The sequence below is a fragment of the Betta splendens genome, chromosome 8, assembly GCF_900634795.4.
Source record: "Betta splendens chromosome 8, fBetSpl5.4, whole genome shotgun sequence".
Lineage (NCBI taxonomy): Eukaryota > Metazoa > Chordata > Actinopteri > Anabantiformes > Osphronemidae > Betta > Betta splendens.
In genome coordinates, this window is record NC_040888.2 from 2,447,193 (window position 1) to 2,465,706 (window position 18,514).

Sequence of the window (18,514 nt, forward strand, 5' to 3'; positions counted from 1 at the left end):
GGGCTCGACTGGACTGGGGCTGGAACCTGAACGTGACAGGGCTGCACTAGAGCGTGAGCGTGGCGAGGCTGAACGGCGACTGGAGCCTGAGCGGAGCATGACTGAGCTGGGGACTGGGCAAAACACGACTGAGCTGGGGACTGGGCAAAACACGACTGAGCTGGGGACTGGGCAAAACACGACTGAGCTGGGGACTGAACAGCTCGCGTCTGAACTGGAGACGGGGGACCGCATGAATGCAGGGAATCCTCCCAGCGGAACAAACATGGAGCTGGGCAGGTTGATGCAGACACAACGGTCCGACGGGGCGGGGAGAAGGAAACCGAAACCTTCGGCGGTGCGACCGGCGCTGGCGTGGTGCGGAGCGCGTCGCTTAGTTCATCAGACCTAGCGCACAGTCGCTCATAGAGGCGACGAACACTGGGGCGCTCTAACACACTGTCATCGTCCTCCAGCGTCAATATCGCCACCTCCACGGCGCTGCGCTGGTTCTTCGGGGTAACCGCCCGTCGGTAATCCTCCGCGAGGATCTTAAAATAAACTCGTAGCTCGCTAGGTAGCTCGGCACAGGTGAACTCCATGCTCCCTCGGGTGGATTATACTCGCCGTTAAAAAAAAAGGAGCGAGAAAAACAGTCACTGACCTGACCGGAGGCTGAGTGCTGGCTGGGTCCAAGTCTGGCCAGATCGTTCTGTCACGGAACGGCAGATGAACGGACCCACATGCACAGCGAGGACTCGGTAGACAGTGGATATAGTTAAGAAAGTCTTTAATGACAGAATCCAGGTCACAAAACGGTCCAGGTCATTCACGGAGTAGCAACACCATAGGGCTTAGGCAAAATCGGGTCCGAGGACAGGCGGGAGTCAAAACCAGAAAGGGCTCAGATCACAGGAACAGAATCGGCGGGCGTAGACAGGTCCAGAAACGAGCAGAGTTCAGTAACAGAGTGACTTACGAGAGTGGTCAGGATCAGACGAGAAGCAAAGATCAAAAACGTAACAGGGTCGATAACGGGGTAAGCTGAACAAGACGAGTGCTGGAGCGTGAGAACAATGAATCAGTAAACAACGATCTGGCGGAGAACCAATGTGACAGGTGGTGGTTAAATACACGGAGTAGATCACTGATACAAAACAGGTGAGTGTAATGAGGACCGGGAGTGAAGCGGGAACTGCTGTGGTGTGATGAGAAACGGAAGTGCTTACAAAATAAAACCGGAAACTGGGATCAAAAACAGAAGAGTCCTTTCAAAATAAAACCAAGAACGAAAACCTGACAGGCAGGTCATGAGGGAGGGACGGGGGGAAGTCACGCCGGGCGGGAGCTGGGGTCCACGCAGCATCACGTCTGACGCTAATGCTCGTGACACCATTAGGAACGGACTCCAATGCAACAACAAGCGTCATGTTCAGACAGTCGTCATCAAACAGGAACGGGCCGCGTCCCTGGACCGTTCTGGTGCTGCGAGATGAAAGCGGGCGCCAGCAGGTGTTTCCTCCACAGATGCATTAGCCGCTGATATTAGAGAGTGGGCATTGTGCTGGGGGTCATTCCGTGCCCCCCCCCCCCCCCCCCCCCCCCCCCCCCAACCCCCCCTCCCACCACAGATCAGACGCTCACAGCGGGTCGTGCTCTGGGACCACGCCGCCGTAAATAGCAGACACAGATGCCTGCTCACACTGACGCCCGGTGAGTCACCGCAGCACAGAGGAGAGAGAAACCAGAAGAATACTTTTCCTTAGTTTAACTTCGCCTCATTCTTGCCGGGAAGCGAAAGGCAGAAGGAAACGGACAGCGATGACGGCCAACGCTTCACTGGTTCCACATCACATTCTCACATGTGCTCTGTTTCTTGTGGAGCCTCGTGTCCACACTCGCACGGTGGGCCTCCACTACACCCCCCCCCCCCCCCCCCCCCCCTGACAGACTGAACCGCGGAGGGTTGAGAGACCGGTCAGTTTGACTTTGCAGAAACGCGCCGTGTTGCATTTTGAATAGCAGGCCGTTGGCTTTGATCCGTGCACAAAGGCTTTCAGGCAGCGGAGTGGAGCTGGCACCTGCAAGGCGCATTGACAGCTCCTCAGCGTCGAGGTGCGTCTGCAGCCGAGCCTCCGAGGCCTCTACCTGCTGCACAATGCGCCAATCTCTTTGTTCAAGAGATCACTGGTTTTTAAAAAAAGCAATAAAATCTCCTGCAGAGGCGTAATAAACAAATAGTGTTAGATATCTTCATGGAGGCTAATGCAATAAAACTAGACTTTACAGCAGACAGAATGTGGAAGAAGCAGAAAAGAAGTTATTCTCCCATTTCATACTTAGATCCTAAATTATGTAAACTCATCTCTGCTGAGTGCCAGAGTATGTCAGCAATCATTACTGTCACGGGGACTGAATGAACGGTAGAAGGAACAAGAACCGACTCCGAACGTTCAATCGCCGTCAGAAGAACACACAGCACTAAACTCCATCCCTTTGAAGGTGATGTTGGGAGGCCTGGTTCAAAAGCGTCCTGAAAGCTCAACGGGGCTTTTAGGGAGTAAATATAGAGGCGCTGCTTCATGTGCACGGCGAGAACCCGCGGGCCGTTTGCAGATGTGTTAGTGGAGGACATGGCGGCGCCCTGAGGTCTCCTGGGAGCGGACGAACACCACAAACAGCCCAGAAGATGTGATGAAACGCAGCCTGTTTACCTACAAACTGAGCCTCGGACCCGACTGAAGGTCCTGTTTAGACATAATGGACTGAACGCCTTCACCTCCAGAGACGCCGGCGGCTCCAACGTCGACCGCTGCAGCCGAACAGGAAGCGAACGGCGGCGGAGGCCGAGAGAGGCGGGTGGACGTGAAGCGAGGGAGTGAGTGAAGGCAGCAGGGAGAAAGTGAGTGCTAGTAAATAATTGAGGACGTCTCCAGGTCTAATGCTGAGATATTTCCTACTGACCACGCAGGGAAACATTAGCTGCGGCTCGGACGCACGCCGGCTGCTCAGATCGATGCCGCTGATCGCGCCTTCGCTCCGCCGTTGAGCCCATTAGCGCTGCTTTCCAGCCACCACTGGGGACGGTGCGTGACCTGGTCCCAGCTGATAATCCATGTCCTGGGTCGAAGGCCTGTCCCCCAACACCTGCAGGAAACACAAAGAACACAACAGCAATTAAAGGAGTCAGGTTCGTTTGGAGAGAAACTTAGAGCCTTAAAGCTGCAGAGACACGTTGGGGAGCGAACGCTGGTGATCTGTTCTGTGCAGATGAGAAGTTAGAGGAGCATGACAAGCAATTTACACAATCTCATGACTAAACTGTGTAACTAATTGGATTTGTTGCGTGCGAGTCATCTTTACCGCACCGCCGTCATTTATTTACCCATGACTGTGACTCATCCATCTATTAACAGCAGCTCAGTCGCTGCACGACCTGTGGAGAACGGCAGCCGAAGTTCTGATGGTGAGTTCAGGCTCCTCCCCAGCGTCTGGAGAGGAAACAGAGGAGCGGGAGTCAGAGGTTTAATGTTCACGCTGTGATGGGCCGTTAAGCAGGAGGCAGGTTAGTGGATCCGCTGCTGCTGCAGATCCCGTCATGCGTCATGTTTTACCACATAAAGCTCAACGTCTTCCACTTCATGTCATTTCATTTCATGCACTTTTCTGCATCAGCCCAAGTTAAAACATCAAAAACCACAGAAAGCAACACACAAACATTAGCACAGTCCTGCACAGCTCATTACACAACATGTTCGAACAATAACCACACGTGATTTATGAGCCTAAAACTATGAGAACGACTCCAGCGTTTGTTGCTGCTGAAGTTAATGTATCGGAGCAGGAACTAAACAGACATGACTAATGAGCAAAGACGCGCGGACAATGAAGACGTCCACTGCTGTCACTCAGAAACACTCAAATCAGTCCTGAGTGTTGATCACAGCGGTTCTCATGGTTTAGAAATGGCTGCAGACGAGCAGTGAACAGAGCAGAACCACAAACGAGTCCGATCCTCAGCGAAGCCGAGCGCCTGCTCTCAGCTGGACTCAGGAAACGTGACCACAGCATCCGCTACAGAGCCAGAAACAAAACGCAGCCTTTAAAGTGCACTCAAGTCTGGAATCGCTGCCGCCTGAAAGCAATGTGGCGTTTGCTCTGAAGCGAAAGGCGGAGGCGCGAGGAAACGGCGCCTGATCCGGGACCGACTGTGATCTGAGCGGATAAACTCGTCTCATTGGGCGCGAACCGTTAGAAAACACATAAACAACATGCAGAATGAAACAGGAAGTCAGATGAACGTCGTCTGCTTCACTACAACCACGTCCTTCATGGGTTCAGGATGAGGAGGACGTGACCCCAGAAGGTTCTGCTGGTTCAGTACGTGATACAAGGACGTGGAACCAACAGGTTCTGCTGGTTCGTGATGATACGAGTACGTGGAACCAGCAGGTTCTGATCCGGTCCTGAGGGCGTCAGCAGCGCTTTGCTTCACGGTGACTGGAACTAAGTGGGAGCGTGGAGGCGCTGACATGTTTCCTGAACACCTATTTAAAGACAAGGACCACAACAAATGAAAGCGAGGATCCGATGGAAGGAGCAGATGAAATATTAAAGCATGAAGGAGGCCTATTTTTGGGCGCGGGCGGCGGTGAGCCTGGATTATTGATGCGTGCGAGTGGAGGCTATGGGCTCCTCGACTGGAAGCCGCCGGCGCTGATGGCGGTTTGCGCTGGGAACGGGTTGTTGTGTCAGCGAGTCGCAGTGCGTTTAGAGGGAGAAATATCACAGTATCACATTCAGGCTTCGAGGAGAGAGACTGAGACGTGGGGAATTAAAACAGGGAGCGCTGCGGTTCTCTGGGTTCAGCGTCCTCGCAGAACCCAGCGCTGCAGTACAGAAATATTTGCCTGAACTTTCTGACACAATTTCCTGATTCCACTCCACACAGAGACGCCTGGTTCTTCTCTGGCAGATATTCGTGGAGGGAGCTTTCATGCGCAGGCGACGTCTCTGCTTCTTTATTCCACAACACACACAGGCTCATACAGACTCACACACACACACACACACACACACACACACACACACACACACACACACACACACACACACACACACACAGGCTCATACAGACTCACACACACACACACACACACACACACACACACACACACACACACACACACACACACACACAGGCTCATACAGACTCACACAGACACACACACACAGACACACACACACACACACACACACACACACACACACACACACACACGCGCGCACGCACGCACACACACACACACACACACACACGCAGACACACACAGGCTGGAGTTCTTAGAGCGAGACGTGAGCCGGGCTGTAAAGCACTGATTTCAGCATCTTAGGGCTTCGCAGCCTTTATGAACAGGTTGACGGCTGCCACCATCACCTGTAAGGATTAAGACGGCATCATTTCTTTTGTGACCGGTGCAGGCTTCGTTTTGTGGAGCTCCTCTGACTTACACAGGTCGACAGTAGCTCAGTGAGGAATCAACGCTCGCTCCCTCACGCGGCCTCATCTCTGACATGACATCATAGTGACGTGCCTGTATTAATATGAAGTCCTCTGCTTCAGGGCCAGACAGTCTCATCCCTCACATGACATGAGGCTGGAAGCCTTTAATGCTCAACATACTTATGGATGTAAGTGGATGAGAAGTGCATCAAATGCATGTGTCAGCCATACGTGCCCGCAGTCTGACCTGTGGGAGGGCTTTGGATAAGCTCTACATCATCTACAGTACATGCCGTGTTGGAACATCTGATCTTAGTCCCTTCTGCTTTTTAGTAAAGGTTTGGAAGATTCAATCAGGCCTTATTACATCACTTACAGATGCACATATAGAGAAGCAGCAGCGTTCGTGATGGCCACGGTTCTCCTGCACTAACGCTAACACTGAGTTGGAATCTTAATCAGTTACTAAGACAAAACTTCTTCTCCGCCGCCCTTTTCCCTCTCCTACTCTCTGCACGATGCGGCGTGATGAGCTGCGTCTCTCCTGCAGAGAGAAGGTGTCAGACAGAGGCCTCCAGCAAGTCACTCACTCTGCTTTGTGTGGCTTAGGAAGAGTACATCCTTCATTAGACTCCCCTCCTGACAGCGCTTCATGCTTCCACGACGCCCTTGACAGCTGAGCGTGAGCCTCTCACCTACACACCGCTCCACACATGCCGCAAACATGGAAACATGGAAACCTATGCTGTGGTAACAAATAGAAGCCGTAATTAATGTTGCTAAAAGTGAGCGGAGGCGCAGGCGGCACCGCGGCGGGAGCAGCATGAGGCCGGGTTCCTGCATGCGTACGGTACATACGGGTTCCTTAAGGAACCCCCATGATGACTGTAAATCTGGAACACGACTGTGGATGAACTGCTACAAGCCGTGGGTTCAGTCTGGTGATTAGAGCCGAGGCTTCGTTTACATCATCTGCCACTGGAAGGTTGGAAAAGCAGCAAACAGCTGTTTGATCTGAAGCATCAGACGTGAGTTTTTAACGTGTGCAACCAGCCTGAAGGAATCACATTCACACGGCCGTTTGTGATAATGACTGATGCCTCACTCATAACGTACCAACCCGTCTGCTCTGCTGTTTCACAACACAACAGTACAGTATAGGTGTCATTGAGCATTTGAAGTCAATTGTACTGTACCAAAGGCCAGGTCTCAATGAGCTTCATGTGTTCAGGTGGCGCTTTATTTTTTCAGGTACGTCAACTTCTACATATCATTAGATATTTCATTACAGATGCAAAATATGTTGATTTAAGACCCCAGCAAATAAAGTGGTGCCAGAGGAGCAGCGTACGGTGGTGGTCTCAGAGGAAAGCAGGTCTCAGGCTGGAAACAAGGTCAAGTGTGTGTGGTGACGTCACAGCGGATTCCTGGAAGAGCGTCGCAGCCTGTGACGCATCCGTGTCTGATGTTTAAGGCAGTGACAAAGGGACACGATGAGGAGAACAATGCTGGAACCGCAGTAGTGGGAAAATTCAAGTGTGGGGTGTGAATCTGCCATGAACCTGCTGCACTCAAGGACACAGGCAACGCGTGAAATGGAACGTAACTATGCAGAGATCACATAGACATGCAGCACAGGTAGAAGAGGGCGTCCGTGGTCTGACATCCACAAACACGCAACATTTACAGGTCGAAGCCCGAGAAAGAGACGCTGTTAGTGATGCTCCCACGCGTCACAATAATACAGCTGATCAGATTCTATGCTAATGCAGTTCAGTGCATCCAATCAATGCGGGTTGGACTCATCTCTGTTCTAAACAAACACAAATGAATGGCAGGGGAGCGCCGGTGAAAAGCCACCGAGGGGAGGTTCCATTTGGACCAAAACACGGCGGCGGCAGAAACAGCCTCCATAAAGTCCAAGCGTGCACCAGAGAGCAGCGGAGAGCGGCCTCATTAAAAAGCCACATCCTGCACGTGCAAACGGCACGTTACGCCGTTTCCATGAACATGTAGGAACCGTGCAGTTTGCAATCTGCTCGAAACTCTGCCCACAACAGCATTCCACCCAAATACTCTGCATTGTGCCGTGAGGAGGATTCAAAGAAACGATTCCACGCACGCATTCTCACTGGTCGCAGCAGCATTGAACATTATCCCAATGCCAATGATGCATTGTGTCAATTTTAGCCGATGCGGAGGGAAAAATAATTAAATCACAACCTTTAATAAAACATAAGGAACGCAATCATCCAATGCGAAACATTCCATCTGCCGACCATGAGGGAAATAAGTCCGACTCCAGAAAAGGAGTGATGAAGAAAAATGTATTAGTCTTAATTAGCCTCTGTGGGCTGTTATTTGCGCCGTTCTAGCAACTGCCTGACATTTCCCTCACTAACGCGCCACGGACGCTCCAACATGGCAGCTGCCTTCCTCTGGTGGAGAGAGGGGCTGCGACCTGCTGCGGAATTAGGCCTAATTAGGAATGTGGGTCCTGGTTCTGTAGGATGAACCACAGGACGGCACAGGTCAGCGGTTAAAGCCGCCTGAAGCTGCAGCAGCTTTAATAGGAGAGAGTCTCCCAACTGGAACGGGAAGCCGGGCTCCGACTCACATTCCAGTGGCATTAATTATAAATGCTGATTATTGCCACTGTGGTATTCAGGGAACTTGTCCGTATGTGCAACGTGAACTTCCTAATGGCCAACACCACGCCACAGCAGAAGGTGGGAGCGCGAGTCAAGGCACCGCGCCAATATGTGAAATTACAACTATTGATCTCCGCTGCTGGTGTATACATTTTCAATGTGTTCAAATGCATTATTAAGGAGGCCGCGAGTGCCACAACAGGTGGCCAGCGGCCCAGAATGGGGGTTCTGAGGCAGCCATCCGTACGGTCTCACTATCACCGGTGTCGCGGCCCGTTTGGCGTCGAGCACAATAACTTGAAGAGCACATAATCATTACATCGAGACCCTTTTAATATTTAATGCGCACCAAGGCTAACAACATTATATATTCATCAGATGTTACTTACGTTTTCAAATCACAGCACAACTCAGTATTCTTACGCGCTGAACTTGTAGCATCCAGAGGAAATGTTAATGCGAGAGCTGGAAAAGGCAGAGAAGAGCCGCGTGCGTGAGCTGGGATTTATTCGCCTGTAGGTGGAGGACGGGAGGAAGCGAGAGGTGACGGGAAGACAGAGAGTTTGCTTCCGAGGAGCGCAGAGGAGTGAAGGTTTTTCTACTTTAAGCATATGGCTCTGAGAGCTGTTTGTGTAGGAAGCAGTGAATAATGAATTCCTAATGAGAAGCCGACTTCGGGCATTTTGCAGAGCTCTGCTCGGTCCTGCAGGCTAGAAAACACCTATGCCTGCGCCTGGTGATGCAGTAGAAACACACATTTGGTTCTCGAGACCAAACAACAGAAATAACGACTTCAGTGGAAGGTACAGACCATAATTACAGCTCACTGCTTTACTATGTGCACTTGCATAAGCAGCACAGGTTGACCAGATGGCCAGGAGTAACTCACTCACATTTCTTGGCTCCGACGAGGTCCGAGTGCGGCCTGGTTGTGTAACATCTAATAAAGTTTGTGGTTGTTTCTGTGTGGATGCTTCTGGGTGCTGATCCTTGACTAGTTCCCTGCTTTACTTCATTCATGCCTCCACTGAAAAGAAAAAAAATATAACACTCAGAATAAACATCGCTCCAGTAGCAACACACCACAGACAGTTACGTCACCTTCAATCCACTTTTCTTATGGCTTTCATGCCAGACTAAAAGGCTTCAAACTATTCTCTCGCACACCTTTAGGCATTTTTTTCTCTCATAATACCAAAAAAACTCTCTTTTAGCTCTGGATTAAGTAAACAGAGTCAAATTACTAAACCTCCACCCCTTTTCATTCCTTTTAGATGTTGTTGCATCACTTGAACAATAATCCACAGAAAATGTTCAAGGGACGAAAAACACACAATATTGAAATGATGGCAAGTTATGTCATCGACTGCAGCATAAGTTCACTCTGGCTAATCCTGCGCTGATGGATTGACTTGAAATCAAAAAGCCTTTAAAGTGCTGATAAACACAAGATCGTGAGGTAAATTATGTCCCGGTGATAAGTGTTAAGATAAAGCTCTCACATGATTTAGTCATTAAGAAACATTGCATTAGCACCTGCTCAGTGATGCAGCTTGATATCTGGCCTGTCAAAGGCACATGCACTATTGTTTTGGTACCGCTTTTATTTTGGAATAAGGCATAAGTAACATTAAAGTAAGAAACGAACAACAGTTGTCCTTCCTGAGTGACCTGTGGACACACATTATAGCGGAGCAGGTCTGTGCGTGTGCAAGTGTGCAATACACTAAAATTCACATCAAATGAGGAGCCCAGAAAAAAATGCACAAAATGTTCAGAAAAACTGAATCCACGCAGTCAAACTGTTGAACTAAAGGCCGAAAAGTGAGACAGACGCCGCTCTGCTCCTCGGGACGTGGCGGGTGGAGCTGTCCTTGGTCCTGAACGCGAGCTGCCACGCGTTCCTACCGATCTCCGTCCACCCAGTGCTTGTGTGTGTGTCGGCGTGTGTGCGTAAACCAGAACAACACAGCAGTCTCCCCGCTACAGACCCCCCCCCCCTCCCCTCCACCGCCTACAAATCCACGCTTTCCACATGAATAACACCAACCGAGAAATGACAAATAGTCGAAGTGGTGAAAGATTAAACGTGGGAGCCAAAAAAAAGGAAAATTGGTTTCATCTTCTGAACATGACGCTGCTTCTGAAAGCGATCAAACAGGGGCAGCGCGATTCCCTCCCCTCCGGTCGTGATGCAGTGAACCTGCTCTGCGCAGAACCAGGGAGGCTCTATAAAAACGGCTGCGCTTCCACAGACGGAGTACAACAACAAGAGGACACAAGCGCGAAGTCACTGCGGCTCAGCAGCCACCACCGATCGCCACGATGCGGGGCACACGCAGCGGGATCTGCTGGAGACTTTTTCTCATTTCCTGCGTGTTTCTGGAGAGTTACTCCCAAGACTTCGGCGGACAGACGCAGTTCATCTGCACGTCCGTGCCGAAGGACGTGGACATTTGCGCGGCCACTTTGCAGAACAGCGTGCCGGGAGAGGACCTGAAGACCACCGTCATGCAGCTACGGGAAACGGTCCTGCAGCAGAAGGAGACCATCATGAACCAAAAGGAGACGATCCGAGAACTGACCTCAAAGTTGGCTCGGTGCGAGAGCCAGAGCGGCTCCGACCCGGGGGACGCGCGCCCCGCGGGCAGGAGGAAGGAGGCTGGGACTAAAAACACGATGGGGGACGTGTCGAGGGGCCCCGCTGACACTTTGACGCAGCTATCGCAGACTTTACAGTCGCTGAAGCAGAGACTGGAGAACCTGGAGGTAGGTGCTGCTCAGGGTGTGGAGCACACACGCAATACTGATCTTGGTGTGATAGAATCAACGTTTTACATACGGTTAATTGTGCTGCGAGCGCGTCAGAGAGTGAAGCTCTCCAGAAACTGCGAGGCTCAGTTTTGCCGCAAGAAGCCTCGGAAATAAAAGTTGAACGGGCGAAAAAAGCGCTATTAAAAACCGCATGGACGCTCATTCGAGGTGCATTCTCATGTTATTGAATTCTCCTCTCTCCTCGCCAGCAATTCAGCAGAAGCAACAACTCCGTGCAGGCGAACAGCCTCAAAGACCTGCTCCAGAGCAAGATCGACGACCTGGAGAAGCAGGTGCTGTCCCGCGTGAACAGCATCGAGGAGGGGAAGCCCGGACTCCGCAACGAGACGGAGCAGCGTGGGCGCGTGGAGTCCACGCTCACGTCGTTACACCAGAGGATCACGGACCTGGAGAAAGGTGGGTGTCGGCGGGCGGCTTCGGCGGAGGCAGGAGAATCTGACCTCACGTCAGGTTGGATGCACCTTGTTACATTTCCAGACGGGACTGCGGGCTTTAATGGCGCAGCCGCAGACTTTCCGCTAGATTTAACGCCGATTAAATCATTGTAGACACGCGGTAAACGAGCTCGGTTTGCTCTGCGCCACCGGAGAATTGTGCGCTCTCGGTTCGGGACAGATCTCATGTAAATTCAAGTGAATAGTCACATCAAGAGGTGTGGAGGGAAATGAGAACGGGAAATGAAGGTTAGAACGTCACTATCCCTCCTCCGCTGGATTTATCAGGCGAGATTAAAGCAAATCTGGACCGTCACGAGTGTGGATTTGTTGTGTAACGCATAATTCCCATGCAAATCCCCGGGACGTGTGAGTCAGGAATGACGGAGAACTCTGCAAAGTGTCTGAAGGCGAGCGTCTGATGCTCCGCAGGTCAGAGGGAGAACCGGCCTCTGGATAAATTCCAGCTCACGTTCCCCCTGAGGACCAACTACATGTACGCGAAGGTGAAGAAGAGTTTGCCGGAGATGTACGCGCTCACCGTGTGCATGTGGCTCAAGTCCAACGCGTCCCCCGGCGTCGGCACGCCGTTCTCCTACGCGGTTCCGGGTCAGGCCAACGAGCTGGTGCTCATAGAGTGGGGCAACAACCCCATGGAGATTCTGATCAACGACAAGGTGAGTTCAGCGAGGAAGTGGTTTTTTGGGGTCAATGCAGCCGTCAGTCACGCTCCGCCTCTATTCAAGGTGGCAAAGCTGCCGTTCCTCATCAACGATGGCAAGTGGCATCACATCTGCGTGACCTGGACCACGCGCGACGGCGTCTGGGAAGCCTTCCAGGACGGCGTCAAGAGGGGCAGCGGGGAGAACCTGGCTCCGTATCACCCCATCAAGCCCCAGGGGCTGCTGATCCTGGGCCAGGAGCAGGTAAAGAGCCCCGGCCACTGCTTCACACGCCCGAAAAGGGACTTTAAGATCCTCTTTTCAGTGCGTCCCTGTTGTAAATTACCATAATAAGTTTAATAGTGTGATTAGATCTTTAGCTGGAACTCATCACGAATCTCACTAGACTGAAGATGCATATCCCTCCTTCCATTTAATCAGGCAAAAAATATCCAGATAATCCTGGAGACAATTTTGTTCTATGAAGCCGCCTAAGAGGAAAGTCATATCATCCTTGATTAAATCCATTTGTCTTGACTACAGGACACGCTCGGAGGAGGATTCGACGCCACCCAGGCCTTTGTTGGAGACCTGGCGAATTTTCACATCTGGGACCGGAAACTATCTGTGGGGGAGATTTACAACCTGGCAACGTGCAGCAGCAAAGCACAAGTGGGCAACGTTTTTGCGTGGATGGAGACCAGCCTTGATATTTACGGAGGTGCCTCAAAGTGGACCTTCGAAGCCTGCCGCCAGCTCAACTGAACCGCAGGGAGGAGTGAATATGTTAGAGCCACTGTCACAGCATCTGTCAGCTAATGTGAAAGGAGCTCATGTTAACGAGTAGCGTCCGGATTCGTCATAGATTTTTGAGAACATGGTTGGTGGCCACTGGAGCCGGTTCTGGAGCGGGACCGCGCGCTGGAAACGGACTCTCCTGCGGTGTCTTGTGGTGCTGAGATGTGCATGAGGTCTGGTGGTTGTGTTTGGAAACGCAGCTGAGCCCATGCGGACGTCAGGGGGTGGCGTCGACACCAACACGACAGCGGTGAACGGCGCAGGAGGAAAACGTGTAGTTTATTTAGTGAACAGATGTCACGCGGTTCAGGCTCGACTGCCAGGGAGCTTCACTGTGAAACGGACAAAGTGGGTGTGGGTTCTCCAGTGGGTGAGGCTCTGACAGACGCCATTGTTTCTCTCTCTCTCACTGCTTTCTCTACCACCACCTGCTTAACGTGATTTTGTGTAAAGAATGACCTAGTTATTGCCAACATCCGAGCCTGAGTGCCTTGGGCTGTTCAAAAAAATCAGCACATCCAGTTATTATGAGTGTTTGTGTTTCCTTTGTGTAAAATAGTTTCAAAGGAGGCGTTTCCTGCTGCGGACAGAGTGACGACGGGTCAGATTGTTTATTGTGGAACGACATTCACGAATGACAGCGGAGCATTTTGCAGATGTTTGTATTTCAATGGGAATGTTCTCTGTACAGTAACAGCATGTCTTAACTTCTGTAAATGCTGCGTCAGCATCTATGGTCTTTGCTTTTACCTTCCTACTTCTAGGTTGAGATTTTATACTGTATTGTTATATGCTTAAAGCATGGCGACACTGACAGATGAAAAAGTTCTAGTTTTTGTAATAAATTGTGATACTTGAAGAATTAGATGCAGGTGCAAACAGGCATTTATTTATTTTATTATATTTATAACATGGATGATTTGAGACATCTGGAACGTTTCACACTTCGTGTGTTCTCCAGAGGGTGAACTGTACATTTACACATTATAATCTTCCTCCAGTCTCAGACCAGATCGACCAATAAAAGCGCTTCACTCACCCTTCACACATGACGCTTGTCAGATGATCTTGAGGTCATTTGAAGTAATGGTGAATATGTAATGTTTCAGCTCCAAATCTATGCACAGCATCAGTCACACAACCATGAAATCTGACATCATCTCATAAACTTTGGCCTAAACAAAGTGCAGCTTTGTTGACGTGGTTTATACAAACGTGACTTTGACATGACCTTGGGAAAAAGGGAGTCCACTCGGTCTGAAAGGGTTGGAAAACAGTCTGGACTCATTCCATTCTTGGTTGGTTGAACTTCCGAGATGTCAAAATGTACAGGAAACTCAAGAAACTCTCTCTTTTAATGGCCAACAGAATTTATATGGAATGTATAAATCCCAAAGGTCACATTTGCCACAAAGCAAAGATCGATTCGTGTACAACACATATTGTGCTGTAAGCACACACACATTTCTCTTAACAAAAGGTTGGTGCTGAGGTCGAGCATCTCAGTCTATAGTTTCCCAGCAAATGAATCATAACGGTGCCTGCTCACATTAGAGCACTCCAGGTCTGAAGGTCTTTCCTATATTGTTTGTGAGGTCGTCCGGTCCCACCACAGTTCGGTCATATGTCCCACAAATTGGTTTCCATTCTCCTCACATCGATAGACGTCTCCCCAGACGCCAGAGCAACTTCAGCTGGTACCGACAGCGCAGCCATTACAGGCGGCTACTGTGACACGACTGGGCTTGGATTACGGGGCAGGTTGCTTCTGTGGAGGATCCGAAAGTCACACGCACACACACACACACACACACACACACACACACACACACACACACACACACACACACACACACACACACACACACACACACACACACACACACACACACACACACACACCTCTCTGAGTGGCCACCAGAGGCGTCGTTAGAACTCCTCTCCCACTCCTTCATCCAAACTGACGATGAACCCACAGTTTGTTCAGCCAGGTAACGGCCATTGAACCCGGGCTCCCAAAACAGAAGCGTGAGAAGTTATTAAAGGCCTTCGGTGCTGTATTCAGACGCCACTGTAGCCGAGGGACCGGGCTAAAGCATCTTTTACCCAAAGACAGCTTACTCTGCTTTATAAAGACAAACACATGAAATGTCTCATCAAGTGCCTGATGAAAAATTCATGACCAGAGAGTGGGAAAACAAACAAAAAGTGGTGGGCGTGGGAGAAATGTTGGTGTTGAGCCGATGCCATTTTTGCAGGAGGAACATCACATGGGTGACACAGGCAATCTGCTGATAAATGTTGTTGTGAGGACTGAACTTCTAATGGCAAAAAGATTATGTGCAGAAATAGCAAAACTGGGGACTGTGCGTTTTATTGTATTACCCGCCAAATCAAGAGCAGCCCTTTATTAGATAGACTGTGCACATTGCAAAAATGCTGAGATTACTTTCAGCCCACCAAAAAATTGAAAAAGCAGCATAAATGTGGGCTCTAATGTGCTTTAAACGCGGCGTTGCCGGGCGGAGGAACGAGGAGCTTGAAGCCACGGTGCAACAGAATATACATGAGACACACATCCCTAATCTCAGAGCCACTTCTGCTGCTGTCAGGCTGGTGCTCAACCCTCCATGCCACAAAATGAATAATTGATTTGCTGTCGACATGAGAAATTCCCTTTCAGGGTATCACCCAATGAATGAACCTCGGTTCAAATATATCCTAAAATATCCTTCCTTTGGGGGAATGCAAACACACAAGCCACACTGTTTCTCCTTAACGCTTGCTTGAAGTGTTCGCCAAATGAATGGGGCGCTACAGTAATTACTCCACAGAGTGGGAGATATATCTGCATCACTGTGTTGTATTTTACAAAGATCTGAACTCCACCAACGAAGTCGCACTGGCAGCACGACAGGCATAATGTTGCTGTCTGCTAGAAGCACGTCTCATGATAAGCCAGCACAGCTACAAAGGAAATATTTTACATTTTCCTATTTACAAAAAAGGACAAACAGATGGCTAAATCACTGTATGGGTGTGAATATTGAATCCTAAGTTGTTGACAGCTGAAGTAAATAGCAGGTGCTTGCAGTAGGTGTGGAGGAGGCTGTTTCGAGTCCTGACCAAGAAATAAATCTAATTGTGTGCTATAATTCATGGCTTTATGAAACCAAATGAGCGGCTACACATTATCAGCCAAAAGCAAAAACTCAATCACACCTTCAGTGAAAACAAAAACAAAACAGCTGTGTCCATTTGTCACTTGAGCTATGAGACGTGCTCATCCAGTTAAAAAAGGGCTGTGGGCTGTAAAACGCAATGTAAAACCAAAACAATGAGACATTAGTGCATTATTACTAACGTTTGGGACACTAAGACTGTGATCGGGCGCCGTGGTCCAACACTCATCAGATTCTCCACTTGGCCACAAACCTCCCTCAGCTCTTGTCTGTCCGTCTTTAACATAAGCCTCTCTCCCGCTCCATCTCTGTCCCTGCTGGCTCTCAGCCATAGCTGGGCTTCATCCACAGGCGTCCTGTGACAGAAGCCGGCTCAACAGGAATATTTCTCACAAAGATGCCACAATCCCTGCATCATCTGGGAGCGATGCCAGCGGCTATTTTCCGTAACCGGGTCAATCGCAAACAGGCAGCACAGCTCTGCACCGCTCACCTGCACCGCACACGCTCCGGTCGAGGTCTCAGGAGAGCGTGTGGGAAACCGATGGGCGCACGGCAGCAGCAGCAGCCGCTCGGCGACCTGACAGAGCGGCTGCATAATTTAACAGCATCAGCGTTTACACGGCATGAAAACACCCTTTGATTATATCTGTGTAAACATGTAAAAATCTTAAAATGTCTGTTTATTAGTTTAATAAGTTGGGTTATCGTCTGCTTTATGGGTGGAAAACCAGAAAGGCCTCAGAGGGAAGATGCCGAGAATAGAAAAGCTTATTTGATAAAAGCCAGCACATGTTCAGAGATGGAGCTCAACATTAAAAAGTTCTGCTTGTTAAGGAGGAAACTAGACTGCAGTGCATGTGGACAGGTAACAGGCTGTTTCACCCATCCGGTAACCATGACGACGGGTTTGCCATCCTTCATGACTCTGTGACGTCGTGTGACTCGTGGTAACTAGTTGAATCGAAACCCAGACAGCTCAACAACCGTTACTGACGTTATGGGATTATTTCATCATTTCATTTCAACCCGTGGAAAATCCAAAGCAAAATGAACCACACTGTACTTGTGCAACGCAGCTCGTAAATCCTGCTGCCATGGCTAACTATGGGATGCTGTCAGGCTGGTTAAAGGGGAGTTGACAGTCTGTCAGGGGCACAGCAGAAAGGCTCATCACCGGGAGGGGCCTTGACTCTACTGACCTCTCCATGCTCATGTTAGAGTTGGACCGATCAAATCATACATGAGCAAAAAAGACAACATCACAAGAGAAACCATAATTATTAGCAACAGCCACTGCCAGTGATCATTCACTGGGACAAACTCTGAATGCATGACAGCTTTTTGCATCTGATGTAACCAACACTCTGGGATATAAGCACACAATGGCGCTGCATCATCTCCCTCCACATCCCATGAATAATCCATGACCTTGAGGCACCAGGAAAAAGCTCAGAGCCTTTCACCGAACGAACTGTCAAAACAGGACGTGAGTGTTTACATGCCCTCGACAGACGGTGGGAGAGGTTACACAACAGCAGCACCGGTGGCTTCCACGTTCAGCAGCTGACCGGTGAGCCAGGGTGGCGTTAAGGAACCGTACCTGAAGGTTTGGCAAACAACTCACGCTTGGTGCCACAGGACAGAATCACAACATAGGATCCATTTACACCGCATCACCTCACTGCTAATAAGCTCAACAAATTACCATAAAAAGTGATAAACTGAAATTTACTATACAGCAGAGCACTAAGAATGAACTGAGGTGGTCCTGTAATTTCATAATGTAATAATGGATCCGTATCGAGGCCAGGGTCCTACTCTGGAGTGGAGGATCCAGAAAGTAAAGGTGGCAGTGGGCGGAGTCAAAGCTAGCTTCACCTATTATTCATTGGTTTTCATCTCTCCTGCAGCCACATCGCTAAAGTCCCTTTTATATTATTTAGTGAGAAAACAAAATGAACAAAATGTTTAGGACATGCACCCAGAAGGCCGAGCAATGACTCATTCTTGAGATCATTAAAACTTGGCAAAGGTACATTCTCACCTAAGGCACGACGCGCATCCTTGACCTGCGTGTGATACGGAGCTCTAACTTACAGTCACTTTCATTTCTGATTAATCTGCTAATCTCTCTCCTCGTCACTCTGTCTATGAAACTTTGGTAAATAATAAAAATCTTCCACAGCCCAAGGTGATGTTTTCAAATATCGTTTTTTTCCAACCAACTCTAAACTCGAAGGTTTTCAGTTTATTCTAAATAATAAAAAAGCAGAAAATCTTTTGCAGAAACATTTTTAAAAACATTTAAAAAGCTAATACCAACGTATGCTTTTCATTTTTGCGTGACAAAATTAATGCTCTCTGATCCCACACAAACCTGTGACCTTTTGGTTCAAACATTAAACTCTAAAACTACATCTACAAGTAGAAAAGGGAAAAAATCATTCCATCACCAAGTCAAGAAAGT

General features: G+C 49.5%; 1 protein-coding gene and 1 long non-coding RNA gene across 2 annotated transcripts; one reads left to right on the forward strand and one right to left on the reverse strand.

The window, feature by feature from the left end:
- Positions 1–1,914: 1,914 nt before the first annotated feature.
- On the reverse strand, positions 1,915–10,131 carry LOC114860712 (uncharacterized). The gene is made up of 3 exons (XR_003786656.3): positions 9,027–10,131; positions 3,365–3,470; positions 1,915–3,126 (listed from the first exon to the last, which is right to left on the reverse strand). It is a non-coding gene; the product is annotated as an uncharacterized LOC114860712 (long non-coding RNA).
- A 202-nt stretch (positions 10,132–10,333) lies between these two features.
- Positions 10,334–13,727, forward strand: nptx1l (neuronal pentraxin 1 like). The gene is made up of 5 exons (XM_029159503.3): positions 10,334–10,902; positions 11,157–11,364; positions 11,835–12,079; positions 12,149–12,328; positions 12,608–13,727. Exons 1-5 carry the CDS (start codon positions 10,459–10,461, stop codon positions 12,827–12,829), a joined length of 1,299 nt encoding a protein of 432 aa, XP_029015336.1. The 5' UTR covers positions 10,334–10,458; the 3' UTR covers positions 12,830–13,727.
- Positions 13,728–18,514: the final 4,787 nt, after the last annotated feature.

Excerpts from the sequence above, each read along its gene's own strand:
- nptx1l (XM_029159503.3), top strand. The coding sequence starts at position 10,459 with ATGCGGGGCACACGCAGCGGGATCTGCTGGAGACTTTTTCTCATTTCC. Across the intron at positions 11,365-11,834 it reads GATCACGGACCTGGAGAAAG|GTCAGAGGGAGAACCGGCCT; the intron begins GTGGGTGTCGGC and ends GATGCTCCGCAG. Across the intron at positions 12,329-12,607 it reads TGATCCTGGGCCAGGAGCAG|GACACGCTCGGAGGAGGATT; the intron begins GTAAAGAGCCCC and ends TCTTGACTACAG.